At 41.2% G+C, this 19,287-nt stretch overlaps 1 protein-coding gene across 1 annotated transcript; it reads right to left on the minus strand.

The window, feature by feature from the left end:
- Positions 1-5,419: 5,419 nt before the first annotated feature.
- Positions 5,420-19,248, minus strand: LOC120657001 (protease Do-like 7). Its single transcript, XM_039935246.1, has 24 exons — positions 18,766-19,248; positions 18,585-18,655; positions 18,347-18,481; positions 17,177-17,235; positions 16,690-16,726; positions 16,287-16,412; positions 15,363-15,452; positions 15,108-15,173; positions 14,881-14,937; positions 14,704-14,769; positions 12,265-12,372; positions 12,018-12,098; positions 11,312-11,361; positions 10,669-10,834; positions 10,048-10,548; positions 9,496-9,678; positions 9,298-9,400; positions 8,818-8,988; positions 8,659-8,738; positions 7,672-7,899; positions 7,145-7,360; positions 6,688-6,845; positions 6,056-6,167; positions 5,420-5,892 (listed from the first exon to the last, which is right to left on the minus strand). The coding sequence occupies exons 1-24, from the start codon at positions 19,001-19,003 to the stop codon at positions 5,716-5,718; spliced, it is 3,279 nt and encodes a 1,092-aa protein (XP_039791180.1). The 5' UTR covers positions 19,004-19,248; the 3' UTR covers positions 5,420-5,715.
- Positions 19,249-19,287: the final 39 nt, after the last annotated feature.

The raw sequence follows: 19,287 nt of genomic DNA on the forward strand, positions 1-19,287 counted from the left end.
CTTTGTATCTCCTCAGAATAGTCCTCGGTGATGATTAAGTCATCAACATAGACTAGTTTTATTGCTAGTCTACCATCCTTAGTCTTCATGAATAAGCTAGAGTATGATGGAGCGACTTTAAAATCACTATGCACAAGAAACTCACCAATCTTCCCGTACCATGCTAGTGGTGTTTGCTTTAAGCCATAGAGAGCCTTCTTCAGTTTACACACGTACTCAGGGTGGATCTTGCTCTCAAAGCCTCTTGGTTGCTCCATATAGATATCCTTATCAAGTTCACCATGTTGGAATGCATTCTTGACATCCATCTGCCACAACTTCCAAGAATTGCAAGCAGCCAATGCGAGCAAAACTCGAACAGTTGCGATTTTTGCCACTGGGCTAAATATTTCCTCATAATCCAGCCCATACTGTTGAGAGAAACCCCGAGCCACAAGTCTAGCATTATACTCAACTGAGCCATCTAGACAAGTCTTTACTTTGTAGACCCATTTGCAAGATATAAGCTTTACTTCATTTGGCCTTGGCACTAAATCCATTGTTTGATTATCATTTAGTGCCTTAATTTCTTCCTCCATCGCCTTACGCCATTGAGAACCTTATGATACTTCTTCATATGAAGATGGCTCAATAAGTATAGGCTCATCGACACAGGCAGCATTTACATACCTTGGATTAGGCTGATCTTCCTTATTGTCCTCCGTAGTTCTTGAATAGGCTCCTCAAGCTCCATTTGTGGCAATTGAGGGTCCTCCTATGTCATATGATGTATGCCGGTCTTCCATGGGCTCTTGGCTTTTACTGATGAACCCTCTTTATCTTCACTTGGAGTTTGTGCCTCCTCTTCGTCTTCTAGGATTTCTTCTGGAACCTCCTCCAATCCTTTAGAATTAGGTAACTCGACCTTTTCAGCTGACCACCAAGCAGAAACTTCATCAAACACCACATTTCTTGAGGTTTGGCACTTTCATGTGGTTGGATCGTAGCATCTCCAACCTTTTCGTGCATCATCATATCTGACAAAGATGCACTGAATTGCCTTCTTCTCAAACATGTTTCTTAGGTGATCAGGCACAAACACGTAGAAGAGACAACCAAATACTTTGAGATGGCTTACGACTGGCTTCACCTTCCATCGCAACTCAAGAGGAGACTTGAATCCTAGCTTTGGTTGAGGTAGCCTATTAATGATATAGGTTGACGTCCTCATACACTCAGCCCAAAATCTTTCAGGAACATTCTTGGCATGGAGCATACTTCAGCAAGTTTCAGCAAGGTGATGATTCTTGCGCTCTGCTACTCCATTCTGTTGTGGAGTATTGGGGCATGTCCATTGCCTTCTTATCTTGTGCTCCTTGGGATAGATAGTGATCTCATTTGATAGAAACTCCCTTCCATTGTCAATGCGAAGGCATTGAATTTTCATGTTGAGTTCACCGTCTATCTTCTCGTTGAACTCCTTAAACTTTGTGAAAACTTCAGACTTCTCTTTCATAAAGTAAACCTAGACGTACCTTTAGATTTCATCAATAAAAGTCACCATGTACCTCATTCCTCCAATAGATATTTGCTTGACTAGGTCGAAGACATCTGAGTGTATGAGCTCTAAAGGTGTCTTCGATCGATGCTCTGACTCCTTGTATGGCAATTGATGAGCCTTGCCATACTGACAACCGGCACAAACTATGTATATTTGAGGAAGCCCTTTGACCACTTGGTTCTGCATCATCTCCTTCAATTTACTATAGTTAACATGTCCAAGACGTGCATGCCATAGATCACTGGCCTCATTCCTTCAAGTTTTGTCCACATAAGTGGATTCAGCTGAGAGGACACAGACCGATTGTCTTCTCCTTCCTTCCATGATGGATGTGCCAATCACCTTTAATTTCCTAAAAATCGCCACACCTTCTGGCCCAAAGAGCACATATTTTCCTTCTACAATCAATTGAGGGACTGACAACATATTCTTATTCAAACCAGAAACATGATAAACCTTCTCAAGTTGGAGTTGTTAAGGAACATACCTTGGAATGACTGCCTTCCCAACATGAGAAATAGATAATCTCGAGTTGTCTGCCATCAGCACTACTCTCCTTCCCTTGTAGTCGGTCATTATCCTCCAACTTCTTGTCGTCATTGGTCATGTTATTAGAGCACCCTGAGTCGATGATCCAATCCTTCTTATATTTGAGTATTCGTTCAGTTGTTGTTGTAAAAGCAGGTGCTTCCGTATCCTTCTCCAACTCATCCTTTTCAATTTCGTGAGAAAACCCAGCTTCAACATCCCACTCTTCTTCACTAATGTTAGCCTTCTCCTGCTTTTTCTCCCGTGTGGTGGTGGCCATATTCCCTTCAAAGCGCCTTACATTCTCTTCAAAGCGCCTCCTTGGTAATCGACATTCTCGAGCAATGGCCTTGCTTACCGCAATTGAAGCATCCATCATTCTTTCTTCTTGGCTGCTGTTGCTGGTGGTCTTCTCATCCATGGGCTCCCCCTGAAGGACCACTTCTTTCCTTTGGGTGATGCTTGCCACCATCTGACCACCTTGGCTTTGGCTTCCATTGACTCCGAGGTGTACCCTTCTTCTTACTTGCAAATAGCGCCTCCTCTTCTTCCTTCACAGTGATATAGCACCTTCTCTTCTTCCTTCACAGTGATGCTACCCGTTTTATTGGCTAACTCCTCCTGATTAGCCAACAAATTTTCTAGCTCCACCAATGAAGGTTGAGTAGGCCACCCTCTTATTGCGGCTATAAACCCATGATATTCAGGTCTAAGGTTGTTGATGATAATTCTCCTCATACGAGCCTCACCAACCTTCTCGTCTGGTGCAAGCTCAGATATCTCTCGACAGATAGATTTTAGTTTAGTGAAAAACTGACTAATAGTCATATTGTTTTGAGAGATACCTGATAACTCCTTTTCCATGAGTTGGAGGCGCGTTTCATTCTTTTTGGAGAATAATTTTCATGTAAGTTTGACAAGACGTTGAACATGTTGAAAGAAGAATTCATGGTGTCTGCGAAAGCTACAAGAATCAAACACTCGGTACATATTGTTCATCATAGTTCTTCTATTTAATTTGCCTTCACACAATTATAAGTTCTGCACCCCTTGCCCATGTTCTCTAAAAAAACAAGTTTCTTTGACGTCTAAACTGTACCTTCAACAGTTGGTAATGGATATGCTCTTTGATGGAATGAAACGTGCACAATTGTACGTAGTCAGGCTGGTCGAGATGCGCAGGGAAGCCTTATACTACCTTATCCTTAGGTTCGTTAAATTGTTTCCCCCGCTGAAGTTCTTTTTTCTATTGTTGTTCAAGCAATTGATAATGAGTAATGATTTACTTCCATTTTGTTATCCATTGTTGCAGAGCAAGTGGCATCGGTACATAAAGAATTGAGGAAGAAAAAATGTTGAACATCATCTTCGGTATCACAACTCATGTATGCTCACTTGTTGAGACATTGTTTGCTTAGCATGCCATTTTCATGCTTCCACTTTGATTGTGATGACATTTATTTGGGACTTACATGGTAAGAAGTCCATCTGCGTGTGTCGTCTTATTTTCCAGTTCTTTTAATTATATGTGTATGCCCATTTGTGTTCATTTGTGTGAATTGAACATTCAATTTTCTTTTTGTGTCGTGCCTTCATATGGAGAGGAGGTTTAAGCTAGCACCAAATTGCAAAGCAACTAACAAACCAACAGAATTGGAGAGAGTGATCAAACATAAACATTATTGCTAAACGAAAACAAAACACCAGCTTTGCAACTTCATTAGATCCTGAAACGAAAACACAAGAGGTGTCTGGTTTAGACAATGTCCCCTACATCACCTCACAAACCTCCACAAAACCAGGGAGGCAAACACAGGTTGAAATCAAAGCGAAGTGAAACTTTGAACCTAAACAGTATACAGTCCAGCACTAGCACGGTTGCTACCACAAGCAGCAAACTTCGCATCTCCATCCTTGACTAGTCCCTGCCAGTGCCAGGCTTGTAGGTACTGGTGCCCTTGCCGGCATTGGTGGTGCCGTCGTTGTTCTCCCCTTCCATCCCAAGCAAGTTCATCACGACGTCCTTCGCCCCCCGAATGCATGTTCTCAGGGGCCACTATCTCAACCGTTCATTGAGCCTTGCCTGAATCCAGCGTGCCTGCCAATAAAGTATTATTTAATAGGTGTGTTTCTCTGTGGGGTGGGCTTGTACCGTATATATACAAGGCTCTCCGTCCTCCATCTCTCTCTCTCTCTCTCTCTCGTCTCTATTTCCGCCGCCGCCATGCTCCTGTACTATCTTAGCCTCTCCATTCTATGTATTTTATACTGCACTCCGCCACATATTGCTGCCGGTTCTCCTTTGTCTATTTTATCTGCACAATCCCATTCGCCGCCGCCGACCATTACAGGCTACAACATGCTCCCCCACTGCCGCCCATCTAATGAATTGATGCAGAGAGTGACAGTCATGTTAACATAGACAATTGGAGATACATAACAGTTTTTAACATGTGTGCCGTTCCAACACCTTTTTTGCTTAACAAATATCTTTCCTTGCTACTTGTGGAGGTGTAACTGTATGAGGTTCGTTTATCTCTATTTGATTGGATATCCCTGTTTCTTGCTATTGATGACATATCTGTTGATCATTTTCTCATTGAATGCAAGAGCTGGAAAAACGGAGAGAAGAGCTTGAGACACTGTTACCTGCTGAGAGAATGAGTAGTCTGACCACAATCTCTCTGTTCAGCTGACTTATCAGCTAGCCAGCCAACAATATTTTCTCTCACATCAAATCAATATCAGCCAGTACTTTTCTCTTACAATAAATCAGCATCACCTACCAGCCACAGCCAAGCGAACACAGTGAATGTAGTTTTAGATGCTAAACAATATTTAATATGGCTATAAAACAAGTGACTTTAATAAAATGGTATGACCACAATGGAGCGTGGATGGAAGAAAACTCTGGCAGGCTAGATGATGAAAAACCTGTTTGAGGGTTTAGAGAGTTTTGCTTGGCAAACCATTGTAATTGTAATGTTCAAAGTTTTTGATTGTCATGATGCTTGGCAAACTAGTCAAAATCTTCAGCTATTAATGCTTATTAGCTTTGTTTGGCACAATGGATAGAAACATGTTCCTGCTGAACGACAGATCATTGGCAGGAATGAGCTGCTTGGAATTGATCCTGTCCATAATCAGCCGAATATTTTTTTTTACTGCCTGGAATGGATCCTGTCCAGGAATGATCACGAAACAAGAATGAGTGCACCACCTGGTTTCACTGGATCCAGGCCTGGAACGGTTCAGGCTCAAGAACCGTTCCTGAGCAACCGAACGGGGCCTTAATGTGGTACACAGAAATCTGTGACTTGGTAACTTAATAACTAAGAAGAACATTTAATGTGAAAGTGAAATGGCCGCTAGAAAGCTAACGATTTATTATTTTTTTCTACCCAAATATAGGAATAGATGATGTACAAAGGTAAATCCCGCGGTCCAGTTGTTCACAACCATGAATCCATATGTTTCTTTTATCAAAACTATATATATATCCTTCAAACACCCCCTATGCTAATGTCCACCACTAATCCTCCAAAGTGCAGGGTAGCTTAATCCTGCATATGGCAGGATTTCAGCTTGCCAAACAAAAGATCTCCAATTTCCTCATCTCCATGTTACTCACGACAAAATGGACTTGATCAGGCCGTAGTTGATTGCAACGCTTTTATTGTTCTCCTTCGCCATGTGGCAGTTTCTGGCTCAAAGCTAAGCTCCCAGGTAGGCCAGTAGTGAAGGTCCTGTTTCAGAGTAAGTACACGAGGCTTTCCATTCAAATGGACGGTCCTTACCCTAACAAATTCACCATCTTCCAGGCCCTGATGAAAAGAATGACTCAGCCATATTAATTCAAATGGATGATGAAGGAACAAAGCAAAGCCATATCTAAACATTAATATGCTGCAATATAGTGATAACCAAACAAGACAAGACAGGAAAATCACAAAGGATGCTATTTGCCACTTGATGTATTACACGTACCTTCACCACCTGTATAAAGGTTTCCAGATCTGGAGTTGGCTGCCCATTAATTTCAATGATCCACTGGAGAGCATAGAGACCATATCTATGTACCGGACTTCCGTGACACCATCTGCATAAAATCATTGGCGCTCACTGTTCATTCCCAGTCATATCTAAATGTGCTATTGCTGAGTCTAACATCTAAGCAATTATGTGAACAATAGATTCCATCCACCCAGTTCACATTAATCATGGAGAAACGTGCAATATGAAGCATGCTGGTTAGTTTTCAGCAGCTTCCACCCTATAGCAGAAGTTAGATGCCATCACTTTATTTTTATCCAAATAATGTTTAGCACACTACCCACAATACCACATGGCATCCACTCACAACTCTTCTAAGCTCCTCTCTTTTCTTCAGGCTCACATAACAGAACTGTAGCCCCCTTACATGCTGAACTTGATGAGTACTCAGCACCAAAGTTTTAACAGATTCTAATGTTAGATACTTCATACTTGTGAACAGAATGATGGCTAATCCAAAACTTCAGTAGCTAAATTATCTCAGATTCAAATATTAAGTCAAAGAGAAGCTTATAGATTAGAGATGCTTCTAATATTGCATATACAAGTTCGTAAGGAAACCTCACCTCGCAACATAAACTCCATGACCTTCTTCTGGCAAAAAGCCAAGTGCACGCACTGCTGAATGAGGATCCTGGATAATGCATCCGCACCAATTAACCATTCGGGTTGTACCATTGCCATTTCTTACATCAGTTCCAACAATTAGGTCAATTTCTTTTCCCTGCAAAAATGTTGATAGAGTTACAATCTATACTGCTGATTTGGTTTGCATTCGTTTATTGTAAAAAATGTTCATTTATGTTGCGCCCAGTGTTATCCTAAACGTTAAACGGTAAACAGTCGGTCACCTTCCGTTTAGCCCATTATTCAGACAAGACGGGTGTTTAAACGGGCAAAACGGCTGTTTAAACGGTCAAAATAACGGATTAAACGAAAACGGTGTGCCACTGTTTAGCGTTTAAACGGTGTGTAAACGGGCTAAACGACCGTTTAGGCGAACAGTGGTTGCGTCATCCTAACCTGACGGAATATTGTCATGTTCAGCACTCCATCTGACCCAATGGATTGGTCTAACTCTTGGCAAGCCTTCTCAATGTCAAGGAAGCATGTAATTGGCTCCTTGTTGATAGCAAGAATCATATCTCCCTGCTCTAGAAGATTTTCAGCTTTCGATCCAGCCAAACAACCTTTCACCCGCAGGACTTGTCTACGTACAGGATCCTTCTTCGCAAGGGCCTGAAAGAAAAATCGCAATGGAATATTAAAAGTTTGACGTGAGCAAAAACTTCTCTATTTGCAGTAACATGGGAAAGAAAAAGGGACCATACACCAAATTTGACAATTACTTGAGTTCCTCACTAACGGATAGATGCAGCCGAACTAGTAATAAAGAGTAGATCAATAATCAAAAAATTATCTGGTAGAAGCATGTGTGGTTGTATTGGGCAATGAGACTCAGAAGATATTAGGTAAAAAACATAACCATATTTGCAGATCAATAAGAATACAGAATATTAAAACTTTAAAAGAAAGACAGATCAGAATACCTGCACCCAGTTATCACTCAATCCATAACTTCTCGCCTTGGACAGCAAAGTTGGATAAAGTTCTACCTCCAAGAGTCTGACAAATGGCATTGGCCTCTTCATTCCATTGATAAGTCGAAAAGGTCCTTGAGTACCCGAGATAATCTTCTCAAGTACTTGACTTATTGCATATATTGGTATACCTCTAACAAACTGATGGTCCTCTGAACTGCTGCCACCATATTTCAGCTGGAGAAAACGAGTCAGTCATACACCTGTTAGTAGTATTAGTTCTAAGCATATAGAACAATGAGTAAACAACCAGTTTTAAGCGTTCACTAGGTGTTAATTACTAAGTTTATAGAACAATTAGTAAATGAATATTGCATTTATTTGATGTATCATTAGGTAAGACTTGTAATGGCTGTTAATTACTAATAAAGTCCAAATAGTAAGACTGAGTAGAAGTGGCTGGTACTTTAACAAAGTCAATCTGGTTTTGTTTAAAAACATTTTACAAGTACTCCCTCCGGGCCGTTTTCTTAGGCGCCAGCGCGTTTTGCAATTTGGCCGCAATGTTGGGCACTGACCGGCACACGAGGCAGGTCATTAAGTGTGGCTAGGTAAAAACGAAGCATTTTGCATGGCTGGATGATGATCAATGGGTGAATCACGCATGCATGCATGCAAATCGCAGGCACTCAGCCAATCCTGAAAACACAGGCACAGCACCCAGTGCTAGAATTAAACTCGCGCAGACTCCCAACCACTCGTCTTGGTTCCTGTACTTTGATTACTGGCGCCTAAAAAACGGCCTGGAGGGAGTAGTCCATATAAGGTTACAGTTACTGCCCATTTACTTGATGTTATTGATATCACGCGGCTAACCATGCATGTAAGCCGCCGTTTTGTTCTTTTCTTTATTCTTTTGAGTATAATATGTTCCTGGGAGCACGCCAGCACCATTCCTCAAGAAACAGGCAAAGTGACGAACATGAGCAAACCAACCTGGGTAGAAAAGCTTGCCCATAATGCTTGAACTCTTCCTTGCTCATCAGTCAAGATGCCCGAAAATGAGCTACCAAAATCTAAACAAAAAATTTGCAATATAGTCAACCTGGAAAATTTAAACATGATCCAACGCCGTGAAAGTTCTATAGAAAGTACCAGTATCGAGTTCAATGACCTCCATATTTATTGCACGGTATCGTGGGCAATCAGCTGACCCAATATTAACAGCTGTGCAAGGATTAGTTATGATTGATTTCCTTGATGTGGCCTGTAAACTTCTACTTAGCCCAACTAGATAAACAGAATCTCCTCGTCGCAAAGCAGGTTCTACACAGAAAACAGAAGGGGTCTTAAACAAATGAAAACGGACCATTTTGTGGAAAAGGCATGCTAACTGGAAAATGAGAAGTTCAGTGACTAATGTACTCTTTTTTAATGGTATAACATAATTAAGCTTGACACTGATAAATAAAATCAAGCTGACTGGAAAGCAAAATGTTCTGTGACTATCTACTCTCTATGTAAGGGTATGACATTATTAAGCTCAGCATTAATTCAATAAAGTGAAATGAAGCACAATCCAGTTTTTTTCAGATAGTATCGGAAAAACATGGATACACTCTAAAAGAAACAAACCTGGTAGAAGCTTAGCAGCCCGGACAACAGATGCTCCAGCTCCTAGTGCAGAAGGATCATAAGCCACCAGTGCAAAGTTGTGAACAGGATGCAGGAAAACAACCTGACAAACAGCATATATACATAAAAGAACATTTAATTGAAATTTTGTATGCCTTAGCTTTTTTAATTATAATTAAGAACACAACAAACTAATACCTCCCCTGGTATTTCAATGGGATATGCAGCAAATGAAAGCATTATATCTGAGATAGATACAGCAACTGTATTCCTATCAACAGCAACCAGACCGAGACAGTCAGAATGATGTATTACAACCCCAGTTCCAAAGAAATGTTGAGAGTGCACTCCATCAAGCATGCAAACTGGCGGCACATGTACCTGAAAAGATAGATAAGACAGAAGGTTTTGAGCAACAGGCACAAAAGCCACTAGTCAAGTCAAAACCAAGCAATAAAGGCTGCTTAATTGCAAGGAGGGTCAATAATTAGCAGGAGTATAAAATTTAATGCTCCCAAAGCACTGGAAAATAATTAGGCACAGGAAATAGAGATCATATAGAAAATAGTCCAACAGTCAGCAGTGAGGAAAAGCAACAGGTTTTTTACTGGTAGTTCACTGAGGAAAAACAACAGGGAAGCTCTTATTTTGGCTCCAATTTTGTCAATTTAGCCAAAACAAGCACACTCCATTGTTGAAACGTTCATGGCTGTAATGTGCATGTTCCATTAAAATGTATGCATTGCTCACCTCAAACATTACAAGGGCTGGTTCGATTACTTGTTCTGCCAATGACGCATTACTTGATATTGTTCGAGCAAGGTCAGAGCCTTCTCCATTGGAAGAATGCCTCAAAACACCACCTTTTACATCCTCTAGGTCTCCATAAGATGGTAAAGTTCCCTCAGTAGCAATCTCCTCATCCACACGTCGCCTTTTCTTCTCAACAAGAGAATCTTCGCTAGAGTGAGATCCATCTACAACAATCTCATCATCAGTTTGCATCTTGATGCATCCATCTGCCAAATTCTCAGAATCATACTGGCACTTGAGATCCATAGGACTTGATTCTGATAAAGACGGAACAGAGTTCGAGTTTGTGTCCACATGATTAGCTTGGTGAGCTGAAGCTAAAAATGGAGATTCTGGTGGTATAGCTGGTTTTGCAGTCCACAAGCCAGTTGCATCATTTCGAGTATATAACTGAGGTGGCGCGTACCATTCATGCTGATCAATTGTCACCAGTACAGACTGTTCACACAAATAAAAATGATTAGTTTACTAAGAAAGACATACTCAAATTTATACCAGGACGTGCAGGTGATAAGGAATTTTTTTTATTGTGATAAACCTGCTATTCAAGAATCTTACCTTGTTCCGGTGACGGTCAGTGTATCTTACATATTCTAGAGGCACTCGTGATCCCCTAGCCAATTTTGAAAGAACTGCAATAAGGTCATCTAAATTTGCAATATCCTCTCCTGCAAGTTTTTTGATAATTGCATGGCGTGGAACAGACGCTCGAGAGAGCATGTACCTGCATTGCAATGTGTTAGATAGGTTGAAGAAATGGCCAGTTTGCTTTGGTATAAATCATATAAATTAGAAAAAGATAACAGTTAGCAGACTGAAGGTGAAACTGTCAGGGTAAATAATGAAGACCAAAGAACAATACAGCATTTATATTGCTGTTTAAACCTCAAAAGATTATGATCAGTTGCTGGTTGGGAACCGGTAGGGGTTCAAATAAAACTTATACAAGGATAGAAGATCAACATTTGACAAACTATATGAACATCTTCAAAGATCCAGGCTGAAAAGGCTATTTGGCAATTGCCACGATATTCCTCGCAGTCCATTTTTAACTACAAGGCAGTTCAAACAGCCTAATTCCAAAGGATTTGTTAGTTGTTACACTACTATACTATAAATGAAAGGCTGCAATTAAAGCAAATAAGTAGTCATTCTTTCAGGGAATGGAACATGACAGGTATGTTACAGTTGGATTTCTTACCCTGCTTCCGCAACATATACAAGACCACATTTGAATCGGAAGTTTCTAGCCTGAAACAAGATGGAAGCATGATTAGCAACGTTTTGAAAGTTCAACAAATACTATAGGTGTAGACACTGATGTTAACAAAGTTCAAACATGAGGAAGCGATGTAACCATGTAAGCATCAACTGATTTATTCAATTATGTAGCATGAATACAGTTGTGAAGCACCATTTCTAACAAGTTCTACAAGAATTATTCAACTTTAGCAAGTCACAGAATTTGCAGATCTAATGGTAGGAAGAGCTCATGATTTCCAAAGCAAGGTGCCCTATTCGCAGAGTACTCAAGGAACCACATAAGATCCCTCCATCATATAACGCTAGTACCTCCTGTAGATGCTTAAAATCATTGCATTACCTACTAGCTTAGAGGTAGTTGCATGCATAAGTACAAGTGTAGAATTGATGCCTCATCAAGTAGTGATACTATACAACTAAAACATTAGCATCCAACATGGCAAGAAATAGTAATTTTCCTTTGGCAGATACTCAAAGCATCTAAAGCAATAAACATTTCCCCAACTGTTTGAGTTAACTTATATAATGGTGATTTCATATTATACCAAAAAATATGCTATTTCAAAACAAGTGGAACAGTTGTCCTTGGCCATTTTTCAGGTTCTTTAATAAGGGTAGGATATGAAGGTTTAATCATACTTTACCTGCTGATATGAAAGTGGATGGATGACAGCACCACTAACTTCCAAGAAATGATTTGGAGTTATTGAGTGCAAATCCTTAACCTGCAGAGCTCAGGTGGTAAAGCTTAAAGGGTTCCAAAAACATGGGATGCTGACTAAAATATATGAAAGGTATAGGTAGCAATAAGAAGACAACGTATTGTCCAATAGGCATAATATAGATATTACTATGGAAGTTTAGATACGATGCGTCAAAATTGCCAAATACCTGCAACTTTACTGTTAAAGGAACTCCGCCTCTTTCTATCTCTAAATCAATCTCCCTGCCAACACTATCATCAAGTAAAGTCTCCAGTCTAAGAAACTGTGTTACAACCTGCAATTAGTTAAAAAATGGTTAAACAGCACCCTAGAGCCTAAACTAAAATATATGTGCTATAGCAAAGGCATATGACAAAGTACCAAGAAATGTCATGTGGTGGGCCTTGGAGAAGCACAAAGTCCCAACTAAATACATTACCCTCATTAAGGATATGTACAAGGATGCGACGACGTTTGTCCGGACATGTGATGGCAACACCACTGACTTTCCTATTAACATAGGCCTACACCAGGGGTCAGCATTGAGCCCTTATTTATTTGCTTTAGTGATGGATTTGGACACAAGGGATATACAAGGTGAGATCCCTTGGTGTATGCTCTTTGCTGATGATGTGGTGCTAGTTAACGAGAGTAGGGCAGGGGTTAATAGGAAGTTAGAGCTGTGGAGATGCACATTAGAGTCGAAAGGGTTCAGACTTAGTAGGACCAAAACCGAGTACATGATGTGCGATTTCAGTGCGACTAGGCATGAGGGGGGAGACGTTAGTCTAGATGGGCAAGTGGTAGTCCAAAAGGATACTTTTCGGTATTTAGGATCGGTGCTACAAAAGGATGGCGACATTGTTGAAGATGTTAGGCATAGAATTTCAGCTGGCTGGTTGAAATGGCGGCAAGCTTCTGGCATCCTTTGTGACAAGAGTGCCACAAAAGCTAAAAGGCAAATTCTATAGGACAGCAATTCGTCCGGCGATGTTATACGGTGCTGAATGTTGGCCTACAAAAAGACGACATGTCCAGCAACTGAGTGTAGCAGAGATGCGGGTGTTGCAGTGGTTTTGCGGGCACACAAGGAGGGATAGAGTCCGGAACGAAGTTATTCGGGATAGGGTCGGGGTGGCACCAATTGAGGAGAAACTTACCCAGCATCGGCTGAGATGGTTTGGACATGTCCAACGAAGGCCTCCTGAGGCGCCGGTGCGTAATGGGGTTCTTGAGCGGGTCGATAATGTAAAGAGGGGTAGAGGTAGACCTAAACTGACGTGGGATGAGTCGGTTAAGAGAGACCTTAAGGATTGGAATATCTCTAAAGAGATAGCTTTGGATAGGAGCGCTTGGAGACTAGCTATCAATGTGCCTGAACCTTGAACTTATTTCTTTCGGGTTTCATCTCTAGCCTACCCCAACTTGCTTGGGAAAAAAGGCTATGTTGTTGTTGTTGTTATAGCAAATGAAATCAGCATCAAAACATATTCTTGTTTCCATTTTAGCTTGTGCAACAAAGTGTTCTTTTGTGTTTATCATCATAGGATTCTAAGGAGACATAGCTATATGCCCCTAGCTCATTTATTGTTTGCTACATTTTCCAAGACTTAGCTCCTTCGTTATGGCCAACATGGGTACTTAAGGAGACAAACTAACTTAAAGAACTGAGATTTGTGCATTTCTTAAGACCCAAGCACAAGTCTAAAATGACAAACAAAAAAGAAAGGAAGGAGTAGTTAACAGTAACAGTAGCAGTAATTAGTTGCATATATAAAATCAATTAAGTCACGGGATATCAGGAAATGGTATGGTTGACATTGGTAATGATGATATCACAAATTGTTTAGAATAGCGATGTGTTGGCACTTTAAAAATTCAATTTAGTAGAATCTGATTGGCCCTAACAAACATCTTTGATTCTTTGGAATATTACACATTCACACGGACAAAATCTTCCACCGTGGACCATGATTTATTCAAAAGTAAATAAACAGTCAGTCATACAATGGGTGAAAGCCTATCTTTTCTTTACTTAAAAAAATTTAACCTTTCGTCATATAAGATTACCCGTGCAATGACATCGCAAGGATAGTTGTACCATAAAATTGGCAATTTTTAGACATTTAAACATGGACAATTTTCTTCTAAACTGATGGTCCATAGCATAAATTTACTCTGAACATAGCCTGCTATACTAACTTCAACTGCTTGAACAAGGTATTCAGAATATCGAGTTGCATGCACCGAACAGTTCAACCCAAAAGCTTAAACTCATGGGGAAAGGTGGACAATTCACTTATATTCCAACACTCCCCCTTACATGGAGACTCCCTTAGGCCTCAGACGTGGAATAGGAGCGAGCAGCAATTATTTTATTTAATTGCGCTAACCAGGATTCGAAGTCGAGACCTCTGACTCTGATACCATATTGAGTTGCATGCACCGACCAGTTCAACCCAAAAGCTTAAGCTGATGGGGAAAGGTGGCAGTTCACTTATATTCCAACACAGAAAACTGGGCATAAAAATTGTATGCTACTTTATTAATGTCTTCACTCTTCAGTACTTGACGGACAAATATGGTGGACTATCACATATATCTAACAATTAAAAGCAGTACTCACCTCCTCATTGATGCGAATTAGAACATCACCAGGTTCCAAATGTTTATGAGCAGGGCCTTCAGGCACCTGCATGGACACAGCCTTCCAGTTTCAGAAGTCGCAAGGTATAGAGTGGCATAATACAGTATGTAGCACAATAAGTGGCATGATAAAAACATGCTTAGAACCAGAAATTACCACTGAATCAACAACTAGCATTCCAGTCTCGCCTGCTGGAGAAACTACACGCACCATCTGTAGAGAAAGCAGGTTGCAGTTCTTAAGCATGGAACATGGATGTTGAAATTTGAATATATTCTCATCATACCAGGGATTAACAATCTTAGAAAGTTGTTGGACAACTGAAAACAGCAATTACAAATCACCAAATCAATTAGTGAGCAACAGATGAAGCAAGAATATACCTGCTCTGTTTCATTTCGGAGGCCAAGACGCCGGGTTTCTTCAAATCCTTTGTGTTGAAAGGTCGCCTTTTAAAGCAACAGAAAAGAAAGAGAACAGGAATACTATGATGCCCAAGAATCGCAATAAAAGAAAACAGTAACAACAGTGAAGAGAAATCGAACATGTCAAAAATATATGAAGTGCTGCAACGTTGAATGCATGAATATTTGAGAGAAACTGAACACATCATATGATAGTGGGATCAGCATACACACCTGGAGTGTACCGCGTGGAATATAAACAGATTCTGGCTTGGTACCAAATCCATCCCAACTATCACGTATCAAATTCAGTGCTCTAACAACCTGGAAGTAGTTTAGAGCATAATTTACAACAAATAATGCCACCACAAAGAAAATATCTTACATAGTAATGATGCCCTGTCTTCATGAAAAACTCAACCTGCGAGGGGCAAGCCGCCCCCCGAGCATTAATGTAAGAAGAAGACCTTTCACACAGGCCGAGAAAACCCCCGAACCCCTGCCCCACCTTTACACAGGGGCGTCGTAACCCATACGGCCATACCGTAACCCATGTGAGAGCAGGCTAGGGTGAGCCGGGACCTATTTCCATGTGCTTTGGCGTGTAGGCAGGCGTGGGGATTTTTTTAACCTCAGCTTGAAATTCGCTCCCATCGGGAGTCGAACCCAGAACCTGAGGAGTCTACTGAGGCCACCTAACCAATCTGGCTAGGCACCCGTTGGCTGATGTCTTTGTCTTCATGATTGTATATTTTAGTAATTTCTAACTTCCATACGCTCTTTCCACCTCTATGCTACCTAGTTTTTTTCGAAGGAAACCCATTGCATAGTAAAAATGCATTACTAAAAGGTAGCGATGCATTATAATTAAAATATATTACTAAAGAAAATGCTTCACATTTGCTATTGCTTGAAAGACTGGAAGAAAATTTCCAGTTAGCCAACTAATCCAGTTTGTCATTAGTCTGATAACATATGGCTGCTTCTGTAGAGCCTCACATCACTAATCAAGTCTGTGCCGTGTCATCTCACTTAAAGGTAAGACTCAAATATTACTTACTGCAAGCTTTCCAATTTCCATGCAAATTCTACTAAACTCAACAATTTTTGAACGTCTAATATAGCATGACATGATATTGTACATTATAAACAACTTACACGTTCTAATGGAAGGAAGAAGGCAGAAGCACTAGAAGATTTGCTTCCAGCATTCAGGGCAACAGCCCTTCCTTGGCAATCAACAACAGGGGAGCCACTAGAGCCACCTTTAGTACCAGATGCGGCCTGATGAAACAAATGATCCATTAATTTACAAGCACTAGCAACATGAAAAGAAAATCAACAGACTATTCTATTAAGTCAATAGAAGATCAAAATCATTATCAACAGGTCAATACAAACTATCTAAAGATGCATGCAACATTTGCAACATCAACTAGCAACATGAAAATAAAATCAACAGACTATTCTATTAAGTCAATAGAAGATCAAAATCATTATCAGCAGGTCAATACGAACTATCTTACGATGCATGGAACATCAAGTAGCCAAAGAAAGTTACCTGCATATAGAATGTATTGAAATCGTTGTATCCATCCCTGACAAGAAATTAAAACAAAGATAGAATATCAGCAGCGAGAGATATTATAATTGTCCTACATATCATTTACAAGCTCCGAATAGCCAGCAGCTCCAATTGGATGGAGAGATCAGAAATCAAGGAATCTACAACATCCAGTTTCACATTTCAAAAAATAATGGTAAAATAAAGGACTTCAGGAATAAGATTATTGGTACAATTTCTTTCTACCCACATCTCTTCACCTCAGAGAGCAAAAAGAGGTGTAACAAAAGCAGAGGTAAACTAGCATTACTATTCCCTATTTCCTTTGTTGCCACCAAAATATAGTAACCAAAAAATGGGAGTGTTAACTTTTGTTTATGTTGTCTCCTTTTTCTATGTATTATTGTACTGTGTGCAAAGGGATGCCATGATAAAATAAATAGTTATGAAAAGGAGATAGTCATGTAGAGATAAAAAAGCGTACTTCTTGTAGTAAGGCGCTTCTCTATCAAGTCGAGCAAGTGTTCCGGCCAAAATTGAAACCTGCATCCATTAAACATAAAAAGTGAACCAGACAAAATTTGGCAGTAAGATGTCCATCCAAATCCTTGTAAAGAGTGAACCATGTCTAGGCCTGAAAACGTGCATCAGTGAAAAACTTTCTAGTGCTACTAGGAGGTTTACCTCCATCCAATCATCACATTACATTAGAAACATGCCAGAGTTCCAATTTTAAACAATTTATCCTAAGTTTGACATGCCAAATATTTTGTTCCCATGGTTTTTTGGCAGAAGCTGATATTACATTTGCATGCCAACTTGTCAAATAAGCGTCTTCTGGCTAAACAGTTAAAACTACTTCATGGTGGAAAGGCCTTGTCTTAGCATTAAAAGAAAGATGGAAGGCAACTTTGTATCAGAATTTCATTCATCTAACCGATTTCTACACATTCACATGTCAGTCTGGGCAAGTGGGCAGGTATAAACTATCAAGTGTGCAGGCATCAAAGGATGAGCGGGTCATTGCATGCATTGTCCTTTTTGCTTGCATACTAAGCTCTCAGAACTATGTCATCATAGTCACAATGCAAAATAAGATGACTAAAACAAGCATGAAAAAGATGGGGTGGGTCACTCCACATCTTTTTTTCCTGATAAGTACAAATGCATGCTTACAGCTAACCAAACATTTTGCTTTACCAATAATTCTTTGAGGTGTTACACGCAATAAAACTTTTGCCACAAAACCAATTCACACAAACTCCCAAGTCCCAACCACAGGCTAAGTTAAGAGAAAATGGGATTTGATTATGATCTACCACATCATTGTTTGCAAAGCATTAGCAAGAGAAATTTAAGTGCATAAACAATGTCCGTAATTCTTTCATTAAATGTCAACTTGTCGCAATCAAGGTTTAACTAAATAGGCTTTCATGGAGTATACAATGGATGGGACCTTAGCTCCATAAGGTATTATTTCCCTAAATATTGCAAGCACAAAAGATTTGTTTCACAGAATGTGGGAAGGCTTGATCGAGAGCAATTCAAAAGACATGGACCAGCTATGGGCTGTCGTGGCAAACAAGGACATTCATGCACTATACTGTACATGGTGGTACATAACAGTCAGAGATTAAGATAAAATTCAGGGAACCTTTTCGCCGCTGTCATTTCCAACAACCCTGATTTCTAGCCCAACTGATGCTGCTTCAGGTGCCAGCAGAATCTCATCATACTTAAGAAACTTAATGGCACCTGGATCATAGCGAAAAAAACCAAAATCATGTACCTGTTTTGAGAGAAGAGGGGAAAATTTTGGATTAACATATGGCATTAGCATTGGGAGAGCAAAATAAAACATAACAGAACGGAATCGAGCAGAGTATACTCACAGGATCTCTGTACACGGGGTACACGGGGATCTCTTCCCTGTTCACGAACATGGCCTCCGCGACCACAGGCCCTGTCACCGCGAGCATCGCACCAAAAACAACAGCAAACAAATCATCCGCAGGTCGCACGAGCACACAACGAGGGTACGTGAGAATGGGCGCTGGAGGTAGCCGCTCCTACCTGGCTTGACGACGTGGCGGTTGGTGAGGATGATGCCGCGGGACTTGTCGACGACGAACCCCGTGGCGTAGCTGGCGCCCGCCACCTCGGTGTCGAAGGCGCGCGGCGCGGTGGTGCGGAGGACGACGACGGCGGGCACGACGCGGGAGAGCGCGCGGCGCCAGTCCTCCGCCGTGACCGACGACTCGATCTCCATCGCGAGCTCCCCGCCGGCGTCCTCCTTGGCGGGGCTCTCCATCGCCGGCCGCGATCTGGGGCTCCGGTCCGGCGGGCTCGGCTCGGGCGGGCTCTCCGGCCGGCGCTAGGGTTTTGGGGTAGGGGCTTAGAGTCCGATTCAGAGGAGGATTTTTATCATCACGCGGGGGACGTGAATCTGGGGTGGCCGGATGGGGACGCGGGCCGCGGTGAGCGTGAGATCAGCGGAAGTTGGGAGTGGAGCTGGTGGAGAATGCGCTGCGGGCTGCGGCTGGCGTGCCGATAGCCGAAAGTACCGGCTGGCGCATGAGACTGTCTCCAGCGGTG

Source organism: Panicum virgatum, chromosome 1N (assembly GCF_016808335.1).
Source record: "Panicum virgatum strain AP13 chromosome 1N, P.virgatum_v5, whole genome shotgun sequence".
Classification (NCBI taxonomy): domain Eukaryota; kingdom Viridiplantae; phylum Streptophyta; class Magnoliopsida; order Poales; family Poaceae; genus Panicum; species Panicum virgatum.

What these genes read in the sequence shown, in the direction of transcription:
- LOC120657001 (XM_039935246.1), bottom strand. Translation starts at nt 19,003, where the DNA reads ATGGAGAGCCCCGCCAAGGAGGACGCCGGCGGGGAGCTCGCGATGGAG. An exon ending in CTTTAACAGTAAAGTTGCAG is followed by an intron (nt 12,099 to 12,264) that starts GTATTTGGCAAT and finishes TGAGCTCTGCAG; the next exon opens with GTTAAGGATTTGCACTCAAT. An exon ending in ATCCACTTTCATATCAGCAG is followed by an intron (nt 11,362 to 12,017) that starts GTAAAGTATGAT and finishes ATCTTGTTTCAG; the next exon opens with GCTAGAAACTTCCGATTCAA.